The 14,598-nt window shown below is 42.2% G+C and overlaps 3 protein-coding genes across 9 annotated transcripts in view; 1 reads left to right on the forward strand and 2 right to left on the reverse strand.

Annotated features, from left to right (window-relative positions):
- Positions 1–14,598, forward strand: part of LOC129200365 (gap junction beta-7 protein-like) — a 34,966-nt gene that overhangs the window by 7,334 nt on the left and 13,034 nt on the right. The window lies entirely within an intron of this gene.
- On the reverse strand, positions 1,540–8,333 carry LOC129200366 (uncharacterized protein C6orf163 homolog). The gene is made up of 5 exons (XM_054811707.1): positions 8,186–8,333; positions 6,485–6,579; positions 5,836–5,943; positions 3,422–3,624; positions 1,540–2,038 (listed from the first exon to the last, which is right to left on the reverse strand). Exons 1-5 carry the CDS (start codon positions 8,331–8,333, stop codon positions 1,540–1,542), a joined length of 1,053 nt encoding a protein of 350 aa, XP_054667682.1.
- Positions 11,109–14,024, reverse strand: LOC129200367 (small integral membrane protein 8-like). Of its 4 annotated transcripts, XM_054811709.1 has the most exons (4): positions 13,878–13,906; positions 13,611–13,787; positions 12,705–12,846; positions 11,110–11,768 (listed from the first exon to the last, which is right to left on the reverse strand). In XM_054811709.1, the coding sequence occupies exons 2-4, from the start codon at positions 13,667–13,669 to the stop codon at positions 11,610–11,612; spliced, it is 360 nt and encodes a 119-aa protein (XP_054667684.1). In that variant the 5' UTR covers positions 13,670–13,787; positions 13,878–13,906; the 3' UTR covers positions 11,110–11,609. The 4 variants fall into 4 exon arrangements, with proteins under 4 accessions (XP_054667686.1, XP_054667684.1, XP_054667685.1 ...); XM_054811711.1 differs by lacking the exons at positions 13,611–13,787; positions 13,878–13,906 and adding an exon at positions 12,981–13,114 and having other exon boundaries at positions 11,109–11,768; XM_054811710.1 differs by lacking the exon at positions 13,611–13,787 and having other exon boundaries at positions 13,878–14,024.

A 14,598-nucleotide genomic window follows, 5' to 3' on the forward strand; every position in this document is an offset into this window, starting at 1 on the left:
TTCCCACTCTTTTTCTTCCCCAAACTACAATGGTCCCTGTTTCCGCACATTTGGTTCTTTCCCTAAACATCCCATAATAAGCCTTTATACAATCCCCATACAATCCCCAGATGTTCTTCCCTGCATCCCATAAGGAGTCCCATACCTCCAGTCTGTATCCGCACTCCAGAAAGCCTCTCCTGTTGACTCACGGTGATGGGTCTCACTGCCCGTCCATGGGGCTGATGCCCTCCTGGGATGCCCTAGGAGGGGCTGGATTGGAGGCTCGTTCCTCTGACTGGGTTGTTGGGGTTCCCCCAGCTGCCGCTGTGTCTCTGGGCTTCATGGTGTGTGCCGAGGTGAGCCTTTAATCAGCTAACCCAATGGAGAGCATTCATCAGCTTTAAGTATTTCATGATGCAGCTGCTAGTACTTTAGATCCAGTATTTTACTCATGTAGTTTCAAAAGACATTTATGCTTAATGCATATGAAATCCACAGAGCAAGCTTCCACAATTCAGTGAGGTAAGGTTTTACAGGCATTTAGGTCAGAAATAGTGCCAGAGTGTGCCAAATATCTGTTCAAAGTATTTTATATGAATTAAACTGTTCCACGAGAAACCAGTGACTCACTTGTCTTCACTTCTTAGTTTGGTAGAGTGATGGATATCTGTGAGATTATTCTGCTTTTTTGTTTTCTCGGGTTGTTTTTGAGCATGAAGAAAAGAAGACTACACAGATTGCTCTCTTAAAAATTCCCTTAAACAAAATGCCTACGGAGAGTTTCCTTCACCATATTATACTTGCTATCACCTGCAGTAAAGACCAGCTCCTTTACATTCCTCAGCTTGCACTCACGATGCTAAACCGTGTTTTCAGATTAACAGGTAACAAATGAGATAGACACAAAGCTTTAGTGAATGGTGTGAGAAGTCTTATTACACAGCGAAGACAAATCAGACGTTTAGGCAGAATGAATCGCAGACACAATTGATGTGCTGAGGCTGGCCTAAAGCCACACAGGCCTCAAGCATGTGTGAATAGATAAACTTGAGTACTCCCACGGGAAGGTTATTTTTTATGCCTGCTGGCACACACTTTTTGCCCAAAAGCTGTCTCTCAAGGTGAGTTTTCAGACCATGTAACCCCTTACTTGCAAGTATTCTAGACATACACACTGCTACATAGAATAACCAGCCTGTAAATCTCAGGAGCCAAGCTGCAGGTGTTTAAAGCTTGTGTGTCTTACTCCACATCCAAGTATTCAGGGGCAGAGCCGACAGCCCTCACAGTCCAAGCACTAATGCTTAACTAAGCAACAGATTTTCTGATCAGATTCTCAGGTTTTTTCCTTCTCAGTAAGGACTCAGTGGGAAGCTCCTCAAATGCTACATGTTCCAACCTCTGCCCTACCATTTGTAAAACAAAAATTAATGCATAATTTCTAAGCATGGCTCACCACTGCATTATTTAATATAGTGGTGGTTATTTTTCTGTGTATCGTTCTAACCACACTCATATAATTCAGTGAACAGAGATGAATTTATTTTTCAGCATCACCTATTTGTAGTCCTGTTTACCCATGGCTGTTAATCTCTCACTTCTAATACTAGTTCTCTTATATTCCTTGTCACTGTCCTCTGCTTCTTCTGGGGTGTCCTTCTGCTCAAATGCTTTTCTGAATGGCAGAATAAAATCTGCCTGTCCAGGAGACAGATTAGGAAATGTGGCATCAATATACTTCTGAAAAGCTTGTCTTGTTGCTTGTATTTCAGTTTCCAGGCTGTCCTTCCAATCTGTCATCTTTTCCAGTTTTTCCGTGAGAGTCTTTACCTGTTCTTCTGCTGCTTTCAGTGTAACTATCACTTTTTCCAGCTCCTCAAGATGTAGGGTCTCTGCTTCTTTGACCTGTTTTTCAGTCTCAATCTGATTCTCTTTCTGTGTGATATTCAGGGCAATATTCATCTCTTGACATTTTTCTTTGTTTAATTGTTCTATACTCTTATGATGTAGTTCCTCAGCTAACATCCTTTCTTCTTTGAGTTGCTCTAAGTGCTTTCTATTTAAAAAAGAAAAAGAAGAAAAGATTTTTAGGGAAGACCTGTTATTAAAGATTATTTAAAAAACAATTTAAGCCTATTCAGGTCATTGTAAAACCCCTCTTCTTCAACTATAAATATACATGGAATTAGAACTTTATGTAGAACCTCTGAAACAAAATAGGGTAAAAGAAGGCCACTGATGACGCAGAGAAAGGCAGCTGCAGAAGATTCTATTTCTGCATGTGTCACTTCTAGCAATAATTTAATGATGCTTGCTTCCAAATGGAAAATATAAAGGATTATTATTTCACTCTTCATTCAGGTCTCTCTTTGAGCTAGCCCTTAAGTGCAAACTGATTTTCAAATAGACTTTGAGCAATTCTGCCCCCAAGTAAAAAAGCTGTCTTGAAGTGAAATCGAAGAACTGATTTCTAGACTACAGATTCATCTGTAATTTTGTTTAAGTGGTACTGAGAACATCTTTGTGCTAGCATGTTAGTAATAAAAGATATAATTTACATTATGTAGTCAAAACATTATAGGTGCTATTCCCCAAAGTTGGCTCAGAGACACGTAAAGAATGGTGCATCAGGCATCCATTAAGGTTACTGATCCAAATACTTCAATGTAGAGAAAAAGAATTCTGCCCTCTGTTATTGCTCCCTCCACTTTGCTGGAGATATTTTTGCAGAACTCTGCTAACCTGAGAAGTTAAAGAGACCAGCTAAGTTTATGCAGAATGTGATTTATCTTTGTCAGAAAGGCCATGATTTAATAGTGAAAATGAAGGTATTAAATAATGGATCAAAACTTATGTGTGACTCTGTTCAGAAAAAAAAAAAAGCATCTTACAAGGGAATACACCTGAACTGATCTTTTCATTGTGAGACTACAGTGTTATTTTGTTGTTTATGCTGTCAAAAAATGAAATGTAGTCTACTCTTAAGGGAGAGGGGTGTGTTATTATTTTGTTATCAAAGCTGTTGAATTCACAACACTTAATCTGTAAGGGTAGAATCTCCTGCGCCCTGCAGATCTCCATATGAACACCTATTTTTCAGTTTTACATAGATGTCATGAAAGGCACAATAGGCCCCTGAGATCTTTATTTCTGATGACTCTAAATAAGCCATAAAAAGTAAAACTTTTGGATCCTTGGTTGGCTTTATGATACTTGCTTTTAGGAACAAAACATGTTTTATTCCTATGTGGGATATCAGCAAGAGAGAGTGAGCCTGCAACTCTTGCTGGTCCCTTGACATTTCCAAATACATTTTTTTCTAAAGGGTCTATCAATCTTTTCCTAGAAGACCTGCATCTGAGCAATGCCGATGCAATTCCAGTCATTTTCTTTAGCACAGCATGTTTGCCAGCCAAGTCAGGGGAAACACTAAGAGCACCTGTGCTGTCTGGCTGCTTCCTTCATGGCCGCCTCCCTCTCCTGCTTCCTGGCTTCGGCCACCGCTTGCATCTTCTCCTGGGCACACTCCATCAGGGCGCACTGAAGTCTGTGAGCCATGCGCTGCTCTGCAGCTTCAGTCTCTCTCCTCTGCTCATCCTCCATGTACTGCTGCATCTCTGCCTTCACCTTCCTCACCTCTTCCTTAAGCAAAGTTGAAAGTAGATGTAAGTAGTGACAACTTATTGTTCAGTTGTCTTTAAACAATCCTCAGCAAGGCCCAGCAGAAGACACTTCAGGAAAATATTACAGGGCAATTACAGTGACTTACTCTAGCATCATTCCACATCATCCATGTTTTCTACATAAGGCACAAAAAGTTCCTGGATATATTTTCTTCCCAAGCTCACATGGCCGGTGACATGGTTTTAGAGTGAGATGGAGAAGAAGCCCAGTCCTTGGTATGCTTGTCAGCAAGATATTGCTCGGGCTAATACATAAAGGTGTGACAACACTAGTCTTAGGTTGTCTGGATGGACATACATACATCTGGAATCTCAGACAACTCAATATATACCAATATACCTCTGTTGTCATTATAGGCCATGCCACACCTAACCATCCAGTAAAGCAATCCAACTCGCTTAACTCACTGCCCAGTCATCTACGCTGCTTTGCCACCATTCACAGCTCTTTCCAAGACCCCTGACAAGTGCATCCTCTGTGGAAGCAGCAAGACACCATTGGGAAAGTTCTGGCTGCTTAGATCTTCGTAGGTTTTCTAATACAGGATGAGCAGAGTTATATGAGGTCTGTTGTAAATTGCTTGCACACCCATGTACAAACCCTGTATTCTGTGTATTTTTGTGGATACTGGTTATTTACCTACTGCTGGCAAGTAGAGTGACAAACAACAGGACCTTCCTACAAGAAGCCTAACTAAAACCATTTGACCATTAGTGGTGGTAGAACAACAACATCAGCACTGCTGCGAAAAGCCGTTCCTGAGGCTACCAGCTGAAAGCAGTTGTCTTTGACCTATCCTCCATGTAAAAACCCACTTCAGTCACTCATTCAGTGATATGTTTTGTTGGCTGCCACTGTTTGCTCAGACAGAAGTTGAGTAAATTTGCTGCCACCACCTCTCCAAGCTAGCTGCTAGTGAGAAGTGAGCTCACTGTTAACACACCTCTTGAACTGCAAGAAATACAAACCACCAAATCTAAACCATCTTGCAATTACTTTAGAGCTGCCTCTTCTTCTGTTTCAGCTGTAGAATTCTGTATCTGCTCCTGAGCCCTTAGTCACTGGAGCCAGTATTATCAGGACAAATGGTACACGTTCAAACCCTGAGCACTCAGGTCTACAAAGATACACTTATGGCAAGTAATTGAATGGTTAAACACAAGGAACTGAGCTTCTGCCAACTATTGTCAGCAGATGCTATGACAGTAAAAGACAAAGCTCCCTTGGAAAACAGCTCCATAAAATGGAATGAACTCTGCCGGAAACTTAAGACCACTGTAAACCTCCCTGCTTTTCCTCTTGAGATGCCAAGCACGTTGCTTTGACTGCCTGCAGTATAAACAGGTAGCTATTTAGAAACTTGTATAAAATAAAATTCCAAAGCAAAACACTCCGGCAATTCTTTGTGCGCCTTTCATCCGCTGGTGGGAGGCTGCAAGACTAAGGATGACAGGTGTTCGATGGACTGTGTAATGCCTGACCGAGGAGTGCTTGGATGTTCTAGTGGTAAAAAGCCCTGTGAAGCAGCGCAGAAAGCAGGAAGGCTCAGATCCAGAAGGCAATTGCCTTCCTTTTTCTTTCTACATGTGTCTCAAATATCCAAACAGCCATACGAAGCATGTGCTAAGTACATATAGAAATAAAAAGCTACAGCTGGTGTGCTTCGTTTAGAAATATCTCTATGCTGGCAGTTTTCCTTCTCCTCCACTCCACTTAGGGTCCAGGTTCAGTAAATCAGTTAAACACCTTTCTAGCTGTGATGAACACAAAACTTCAGGACAGATTTAGTTAAGCCCATATTTAACTGCCCTTAAGAAACGCACCTCATCAGGTTCAGTGGCTGGCTGAATCAAGGCCTGACAGGAATTTTCAACAAAGGCCACAAACTTAATTCAATAAATAAAAGAAGTTAAATGTGTTGAAAGTGAATTAAAAATCCAGCTAGCTCGAGCTCACATCTCCCCTAGCACAAAGACAAAGCTAGACATCTTTCAGGCCAAGTTCTTCTCCTGGCACTAAAGTACAAATCTCAGATGAATGAAGGTCCTGGTTATGGCCAGCATTAAAAAAATACTTTTTTTTAAATGTAGAATGACATTCTTAGTTGTCAAAACCATGATTCTGTCATGCTGGCTATTTCTATGGTAATGAAAGCAAACTGGTTCATACCCTTAATTCCTCTCCAAGTTTTTGTTTAAGGTCTTGTACAAATGCATTGTGGTTAGCGGCTGCCTCTTTGAGAGCTTTATCCACTGCATCCTTCTTGTGCATTTCAGCCTTTAAAACAAGTTATTATTTAAGTATAGCAGTTCACATTCTAATACCATCCTATTAAGATGAAGCAGAGGTTACATAATCAATAGTTCTGTATTTTTCTATTCAAAAAATCAGAGCAAGTTAAATTTAAAACCAGATGGCAAAATACATTTTGGCCCATTTGGCAATTTTATTGCAGCAATTCCTGTTAAAATGTGGCCACACAATCGCATTGAGCCGTGAGTTGTAACCACTATATGTCTGTATTATAAAGGGCAGTTTCAGAATCTTACATAGCACTGTGGGAAACAGCTTTAACAACCGACAACTTCTGTGTGCTTTAAAGGCCTTTTTCAGACCAGATGTAAAATTTGTTATTAATTCAAAGTATGCTTTGTTGTGCACATATGTGCACACAGAACTCTGTGAACAAAAGACGAGCTGAAATTAATGACAGCTCTATAGCAGTGACCTCAAAGTTCTTTATTAACTGTTTTTACACTATAGCAATTATTCCAAAGAATAATCAGCATTTAAATGACAGGAGCATAATTTAATTTACCTGAGAACAAAGTTCAGCTTTCATTTTTTCAATGCGCTCTTGTATCTCCACCTCCTTCTTTTTATGTTGTTTTTCTTGAATGTCTGCTCCAATCTCTGTACAATCAACACAAGCGGATCACGCACAGCAAATAACCAGAGTGCAGAAACCCGTGCCTCTCTCCCGACCCCTTTGCATGGCTCTGCAGCTGAATTAAAAATCAAAAGGCTAAAAACTACACACCCACACTTCACGTATAGAAAAAATACAATTATTACTGCTTGTGCAGTTCCATAAATATAATAGGAAGGTGCTGAACCCAACGCTCACCTTCTGGGCAAAGCTGCACAACAGGAGAGCATCACAGACTCCCATGGAAATGCTGTGAAAGCAAACACGTAGCCCTGCTAACTCATTTGAAAAACCGGTCTTCAGCACCGATTGCCCGGAAGAGAAGCCACTGCAGAGAGAGGTAGATAAAGATGCCTTTCTGCAACCCAAAACTCCCCCTTAAAAGTGGGATTTTGGATCCTCCCCCTCCGCCTTTCCTACTCAGTGCCAAGCCTGGGCATTGCTTTGGATCCCATTCTCTGCACCTGGCAGGGCCGTAGAGTCACCTCTTCCTGGGTTATTAGGAAAACGAAAAAGGAATAGAGCCACAGGAGATCTAGCTTTCACACAGCCACTGGAGGATTAGGTGTCCCTCTTTCACCCCAGTGTTCTTCCTCACTCCACATGGGTGAGCAGAGTCCTCTCATGGAGCTAACACAAAGTACATGGAAAACAGGGCTCAACAGGTTTAAATCAGCAAAATAGAAGTCCAACAGTGCATGAATCTTAGCAACAAGCATGTTGTGCTATGACTGCATAGCTTTTCCCCAGTCCATTATATTAAACAGTAAAGAGAAAATAATTTAGAAAGAGACTTTCTGTGGCCTTCTGGATGCGTTTTACACTGTGTGTGTCAGTGCAGGGCTGAAGCCTCGTGTTCTGAGACATGCACGGCACTCGCCCAGCTGCCAAGGCTCTCAGTGCACTGATAATCCCTTGGATATTGTTTAAAATAGAAACCAAGCACACTCCTCTTCACAACGCACATTAATTAAAATGCACAACATGATTTCTACAAAACTTTACAGGGCTGATCAGAAACCTTTATGACAATTAGAAATAGCATAAAAAGATATTTCAGATTCTTGCTTGATCCTCAACCAAGTGAATGCCACCATACGCTTTCTTCATCGTTGAGGTTATGATTGTGGTATGTCAGAAAAAAATCAAACCTCAAGAGGCTCTACAGAGCCTCACGCTAAGGTCAGCAGCCAGAATCAGGTATGAGAAGGCAGGATTACGGATAAAACACCCCAGCTGTGTCCTGTTGAAGGACAAAGGGATGATCTTTGCAAACCCAACACATAAGTCTTAAGCATAGTTCTTCCCCCAAACTACTTGAGCCCTAGAAAACGTTTGCTAATGGTCTTACAGCTCATTCTCTTTTGCACTTCATTATGCCCAAATCTGAAAGTCTCCATGCACCACGGGATGGCTGACACTGTCCCCGCTCTGAATATGTTGGATTTACTAATATTCAGAAGATAAGCGCAGTTCGTTCTTACCAAGATGTGAATGCCTTCATGACTATCAACAACAGATGGATACAACAGCTCTTGGAGTTTTCCTAAATCTTAGATTGTGAGGAAAAGACTTCAGAAACAAACTTACCCAGAATATCATAATGAGTGTAATACCGTGTCCTGAAAGGTTTATACTCCCGAATCCGATCAAAAGTAGCGTTGGAAGGTGGTGGTGGTATTATTTTGGAACATACAGCACAACAAACAAAGGAGTCCAGATCAGGACTCGTAATCATTGTGGTATTCTAGTATTTTGCTGTAATACAGTTACTAAAATGTCAGAACTCTATTCCTGATAGATCTCTCGCTTGCAGGCATAAACGCTTCTTGTTGCTACAGAAAACACACAAGCCAGTGAAGAGAGAAAAATCATTGTCCATTCACTTTTTACCAAGTTAGCCAAAACGTTTGCCTTCAGATGAGGATTCACACATGCTGACAACTCAGTAACATGCTGTAGGCAGATGATGAGGGAGGGTTGTACAAAGTGACCACTTCCAGCCTTAATACAGCTCCCTACGTAGCAACTGTCACTAGGCAGGGCTGGCTTTGCTCACAAAGAACTAACTTTCCCTGGTAATAGTTAAGCAGCATCACAGTAGGCTTTGGCTTTTTAATGCATTTTTTTGTTGTTGTTCTTGAATCTCAACAATTCCTATTCAAAGGAAGATTTTAGGAGCAGTACAATAGCTACTGTTTCAGATATTCGAATCATAGCATTTTGTTGCTGTTCTTGGTAAAGATGTGAAAGCCACCATGGACAATAAGGAACTGGCAAAAACCTGCAAGAGCCTCTGCCCAGGAAATCACTTTGACTCACAGTTCCCATCAAGCCAGCTATTATCCATTGTAGATAATTATTACTATATTGAAGATGAAATTGAGAAAAATGGAACCAAAGAAATCGTATGGGTGCTGTTTGCTTATCCTCCAGATGCATAACAGGAGCAGCGCTTTCAGAGTTCTGCGAACAAATTTTGTTACCGATGTAGTTGTGTTTGGGTGGGGTTTTTTCCCCCTTTAATCCCTATGCACACATAGTTTTTATGATATAAATCAGGTACTTAAACCAGCAAATGCCAGTATTGATACTATAACACCCGTTAATTTACTACATTCTTCTCTGTATTTGCACTGCTTTATCTCCTTTTTATATATAATTTTTGTAGCATTAAGAGAGTTACCTGTACAGCAGCTGCCACAAATAAATACGGAGAAGCTCCTTCAAAACAAGAACGAGTTTAAATACTCACTCTTCCTTCAGCCTAGGCAGTTCTAAATGAACCTGGTTAACAGGACTTTACTCGATCCAACAGGTAAGAGGCCCCATCTCAGACAGCTTTTCTATGAAGTGCCACTGGCATGCAGGTCGCCTAGATTCTGCCCAGGTCAGTCCCACACCTTTCTCTTTCACATACCCTCTCCTCCTTTTCCCCCAGTGACTTCCATATTCACTTCACAAAATAGAATTCAAAATTTTAAGAGTCCAAATCCTGCATTATTCCCAAATATGTGAAAATGAGAGACTGGGCTTTCACACTTTGAATAATCTGCAGGTATAAGGATCAAAGAGTGTATTTTAAAAGCCGGCAGAAAAATAGGTTAAAATGTTTACTATAGCACTCGTTTTGAAATAATTCAGTTAAATTCATGCGGACATACGAGACTCGTGCATTTTAATAAACTGAAGAGAGCTAAAATCCTGTGTGACCTTCTCTGAAAGAACAGATTAATTCTAAAGATCCGTCACATCCTATCAAACAAGACATATTCTACACGATATGCACAGCATGTGATAGTTCTGAATTCACCTGGAAATTCCTTCACCAATCAAAAAGCAAGCAGTTTCCTCACCTGCAAGCTTTCAGATTTGCTCAAGATCTTGTTGTGAGGCAGCTAGGCTCAGAAAGAGGAATATGCTTTTAAAGACTGTAAAAAATGTTGGGTTTTTTATAGCTTTATCAAAGGTAGAACTCACTTCCCTTCTCAGGAAGGAGGTAGTCAAACCAAGGCCCAGCCTAATTTAGGATGCAGAGAAAACCCATAGAGCAACTACTGCGCCCTGAGGCAGTCACCTTTTTTATCTGCAATAAAAAAAAATCTTTCAATAACAAAACCCAAAGCAATTCCCAGAATGACAAAGCAGATGACCTTGCATGTTTTTTCTTCTTTGGCCTGACATGGCCAGAAGGGTGTTAACAAAGACTTCTCTCAGCTTCCTGGGAGCCCCTGATGGGGTTGAAAATATGAGGAGCTGAATGGAAAAATGCAACTAGAACATTACTAAGGGTCCTTGGTGGAAAAAGGGCACAGCCTGGTATGTGCCCTCCCACCACATGTTCTGGAGTTTGGTCAATGGGATACCGCCTAGGAAGTGTCAGGCACACAGAAGTAGCTGGAGAAGTTCATAGGAGAAGGCCTCAGCGCTGGAGCAGGGAAGCACCCACCTGTACAGTTTGCTCAAGGTAAAGGTTCACATGGGAACCGCCTCATGTGCTAAGGAAACACCACGATGACCACCGGCCCTCCAGCCACGCTCACAGTGGCACCAACCTGCCAAGGGTCACCACCAACCACGCACCGGACTGGTTGGCAAGACTGGGCTTGTTCAGGTTGATATGTTCTTTTCTCTGTGCCTGCAAGGACCTGTTGATTTTAAGACTTTCCATTCCTTATTTTGAGCTCAGTAACCTATAATATATTAATGTTACATAATGTATTTTGCAATATAGAGAAATTTGATTTTTGAAAGCAGCTTAAATAAATAAACTAGTCCTGCTGACTGGTCAAGAACACCACACAAGCTCTGGCTAACCTGGAGTTGTACATATTGATTGGCAAGCTGATACTGGTATGTAACTCATCTGCTGCTGTATGATGCCAAACAGAAAAGGTAATGGCTTAGTTCTTCCTGCCTTCCTCTTGGCAGAAGTACTCATTTCACTTTTTCTTCTCTAACTAGCTACTGATTTTTTTTTCATTTGTAAGGAAGAGTATATTAGGACGCAAGGATTATTTTGACCAGTATTTTACAAATTCCTTTATTAAATAGAACCCTTCAATGACTGCTTTATCAGATCTTTCTTGCCTTAAAATTATTTTACTTGCATCACTCAATTATCAACTTTCAACAGATCAAGAGATCAACTTTTTCTTTTCATGCACAATACATTATGCCTTCTGTTTAAAAAATAAAAGACAAACCCCTGTTTTCACTATCATGTAGATTTCTAAGGCATTTAGAAGTCTTGACTGCACATCCGAGTTAACTGCATGTCTTCTGACATGCATGTCTTCTCTGTGGAGATTGCAGACAACAATTCTTAAAATCACTTTAATGTTTGTATGTATCTTAATAGCAATTTATTTGTACAGGCACAGCATTTTATAAAGGAACTTAAATTGGATTAAATAGCAACAGACGTTTATCCATTATTATAATGGACAAGCAAAAAATTGTAGTTGCCTTGAAAAGTTCTGTGACTGATTTGCTGATTTCCTTCCTTATGTTCTCAGTCCCACTTGGAAGTTTTCCTCCTCATATACCTGGACCCCTCACTGTCGATGGCTTCATAAAGGTCCTTTTTATTCTCTACTGTTGCATGCAGATAACCAAGGTAGGCCACACAGAGGGTAATTGCCATGAGACCAAATGCCATCACAGGTTTGTTCTGACCAAAAAGAAAAAAGGAAAAAAAAGTACATTTTTAGTCAAAACATTTTTCATTCATCACAAACATTACATTCTACAATCTTAGCTCAGAAAGTGAACCGTAAACTATTGTGACATCTCCAAAAATCATCATTGCCTGCTTATAGACTGATTCAAATAACTTTAATAAGCAGCAAGAAGGGAGACCTGATTTTCTGATAGCAAAAGGAATTACCTACGAAGAAGACGACTCTCATTGCAATGCCCAGTGCTCTGTTTTATGCTGGTCACAAATGCTGCTTGAGCATGAATAAACAGGCCAAAACCAATTACTGAAGATAATTATTACAAACTTCTAACATAATTCATCTGGATAAACTACTGGGACAATGAATCCTGCTCCTGTCAAGCAACCTTGATTATATTCCTCTAAACCAGATCATGTATTATCACTACAACATCTACTTTTATTATATGCATAAAATTTCATCCAGTCTTGCTGGGTTCTGCAAGTGTAAATAAAACCAGAGTATCACCAACCTAACTATAAATGCAAGAAAAAGAAAAACCCAAAATATCAAAAAATCCCCTCCTTTCACATCAAAAAGCTTGCATTTTATGATTTGTTCCCTTTTAAATATTAAAGAGGACTCCTATTAATTAATCTGTCAAATTACATGGCTAACATGCCTGCAAACAGTCTTTCTGAAAACAACTTGGCTAGGTACAAAAGAATCAGACAAAATAACAGTGAAATAAAAGCTGGAATAAACAATGTAATGCTCTGGGCTCTTAACAATCAGAGTAGAAAAAAGTAAAAATATTTTTAGTTACATTACTGAGTGGTTTGCATAACAAGAAATGATTATATAATGCACACAGTATTGCGATGATTATTTTCAAGCAACCGTGTCTTTCCAAGCATATTTAGTTTCTCTCAGAACGAGCCTCTTACAGGTTTAATGAAAAGCTCTGGGTTCACAGCTCGGAAGAGCATAGTTGTTTGAACACTCCTCAGTCCTGGTTTTCTCTCTTTGGGTGTTTCATTTTCATTTGGAAGTTTGGTAGAAGACATTTTAACTGATGTTGAATACTTCCTAAAACCAGAATGAAAAATAGATGTCATTTTTATAAAAACCTGAAAGAACTACATTCACTGAATTCACACTCAGCTTGTGGTCTTACAGTGTGATTTTTTGTTTCTGTATATACTGATTGCCTTTGACCTTACCTAACATTCCCAGCTTAAGCACAGTGACTTTCAGTCTTGTCCATCTTGTGCATCCTAAAACTAACTTTTGGAGATGCACATCTTTATACAGCAAGTCTCCTGACTTTGGCTAATGCTTTGGCAACAGTCTTCAGGCTAAAAAGACAGTATCAGGGCACATTTACTGTTTAATAACCTTATGTGTGACAGGACAGCCTGCACCCTGTTGCAGTGTGGTCACTCTATCCACCCACAGCCCTAAGACTCAAGTCTCATTTTCACATAGGAGATGCAGGTCACCTGCAAGATGCCACCTGAGCAAAGGTGAACAAAACACAAACCTTGCTTACTGTGGGGACAGAGGAGACAGGGTGCTAAGGACACCCCTGCCCCGTAGTTTATACGAGTGGAGCACAGCTGGGGGCCCCGGAGCAGGATTCACAAACCCAACCCAGCAATCACCCGAGGCCTTCTCCCGTAAGGCCTCAGGCACGGCAAGGAGGTCAGGGCAGCGTGAAGGTCGGTTAAAGACGACCACACGGGGACAAAGCACTGCCAGGCACTGGTGGCCCGCCGCCAGCCCGTACGTGAGGAGCAACCGCCCAGCACCTCAGCCTGACTCCGCCGTATCTGCCCCCGAGCTGCACAAACCTTGAGGGCGGCGAGGGAAAGGGCAGAAACCTCCCCCCGCGAGCGGTGAGGGGACTCATGACACCACTATCGGCTTTAGGCCGGGGACGAAGGGGGCAGTTTCCCACAGAAAAAGCCAGGCGGGGACGCCCAGGACATAACGAGCAAGACTAGGCCGCCGCCATGCTCCAACAGCGCCTGAGGAGGCGGAAGATGACGGTTAACGCCTCACGGCCAGCAGCCGCCACCCCGCGCACCCCCTCACCGCCCTCCCCTGCCGCTACTCACCCCGCGCCGCCAGCGGGGCCTCCCCTCGGGAGGGACGGGACCCCCTGCGCGCTTGCGCCCCCTCCTGGGCGGAGGCCGGCGGCGCGGGCTGGAGGGGCGGGAGAGGCGGGAGAGCGGCCGGGCCCCGCCCCGCCCCGCCCGTCCCCTCAGACGGCCGGCGGAGTGAGGAGAGCGGGGGGGAATGTGTCTTCTTTGGTCGGTGCGGCGGTCTTCTTCCCCAAGCACAGCTCCAGATCGTAAGCGGGAAGTGGGGGGAGAAGCTGGCTCGGTGGGAAGAGGAACATGTCACCACTGAGCCCCTCCTCAGCACCCGAGCCGCCCCGACCCTCCGTGGCCAGGGAGCAAGCATTGGCCTGTGGGCAGTGGCTGGTGGCCCTGGTAACCCCCTGTAAACTCCGCGAGAGCTGTACACGACTCGTCTAGGTGGTGCAAACTGGGAAGAACTACACAGGCTAGTGGCAGCTAAATGTAGGAAAGGAGAAAAAGAGAAGCAGTGAGATTCCCCTGTCTGTTAATCCCAAGCATTGGGATCGGGAAGGGGTGTTGAGGCGTGCCTCTGGAAGTGCAGTCATTTGAGCAGAAAAATACGTTGTGATTTAAGCATCCATTTTCTGGTACTCTAGATTTCAGGTGTCTGGAAGCTCCCGGTTATGCAAATGCTGCTTTGCGGCAGTGTTTTGTTTTCTATTATTTGTAAACAGAAAGTTAATAAAATTACCCA

This window comes from Grus americana, unplaced genomic scaffold, assembly GCF_028858705.1.
Source record: "Grus americana isolate bGruAme1 unplaced genomic scaffold, bGruAme1.mat H_78, whole genome shotgun sequence".
Lineage (NCBI taxonomy): Eukaryota > Metazoa > Chordata > Aves > Gruiformes > Gruidae > Grus > Grus americana.

Bases quoted from the DNA above. Each gene is read 5' to 3' on its own strand.
- LOC129200366 (XM_054811707.1), bottom strand. From the start codon at position 8,333: ATGATTACGAGTCCTGATCTGGACTCCTTTGTTTGTTGTGCTGTATGT. The intron at 5,944-6,484 runs GTAAATTAAATT...CTTGTTTTAAAG, and splicing joins AAGCTGAACTTTGTTCTCAG to GCTGAAATGCACAAGAAGGA. The intron at 3,625-5,835 runs GTATGAACCAGT...ACTTTGCTTAAG, and splicing joins AACTTGGAGAGGAATTAAGG to GAAGAGGTGAGGAAGGTGAA.
- LOC129200367 (XM_054811709.1), bottom strand. From the start codon at position 13,669: ATGAGTCCCCTCACCGCTCGCGGGGGGAGGTTTCTGCCCTTTCCCTCG. The intron at 12,847-13,610 runs GTTTGTGCAGCT...TTCTGGTTTTAG, and splicing joins TTTCCCTCGCCGCCCTCAAG to GAAGTATTCAACATCAGTTA. The intron at 11,769-12,704 runs GTAAGAGGCTCG...CTTTTTGGTCAG, and splicing joins CAGAGCTTTTCATTAAACCT to AACAAACCTGTGATGGCATT.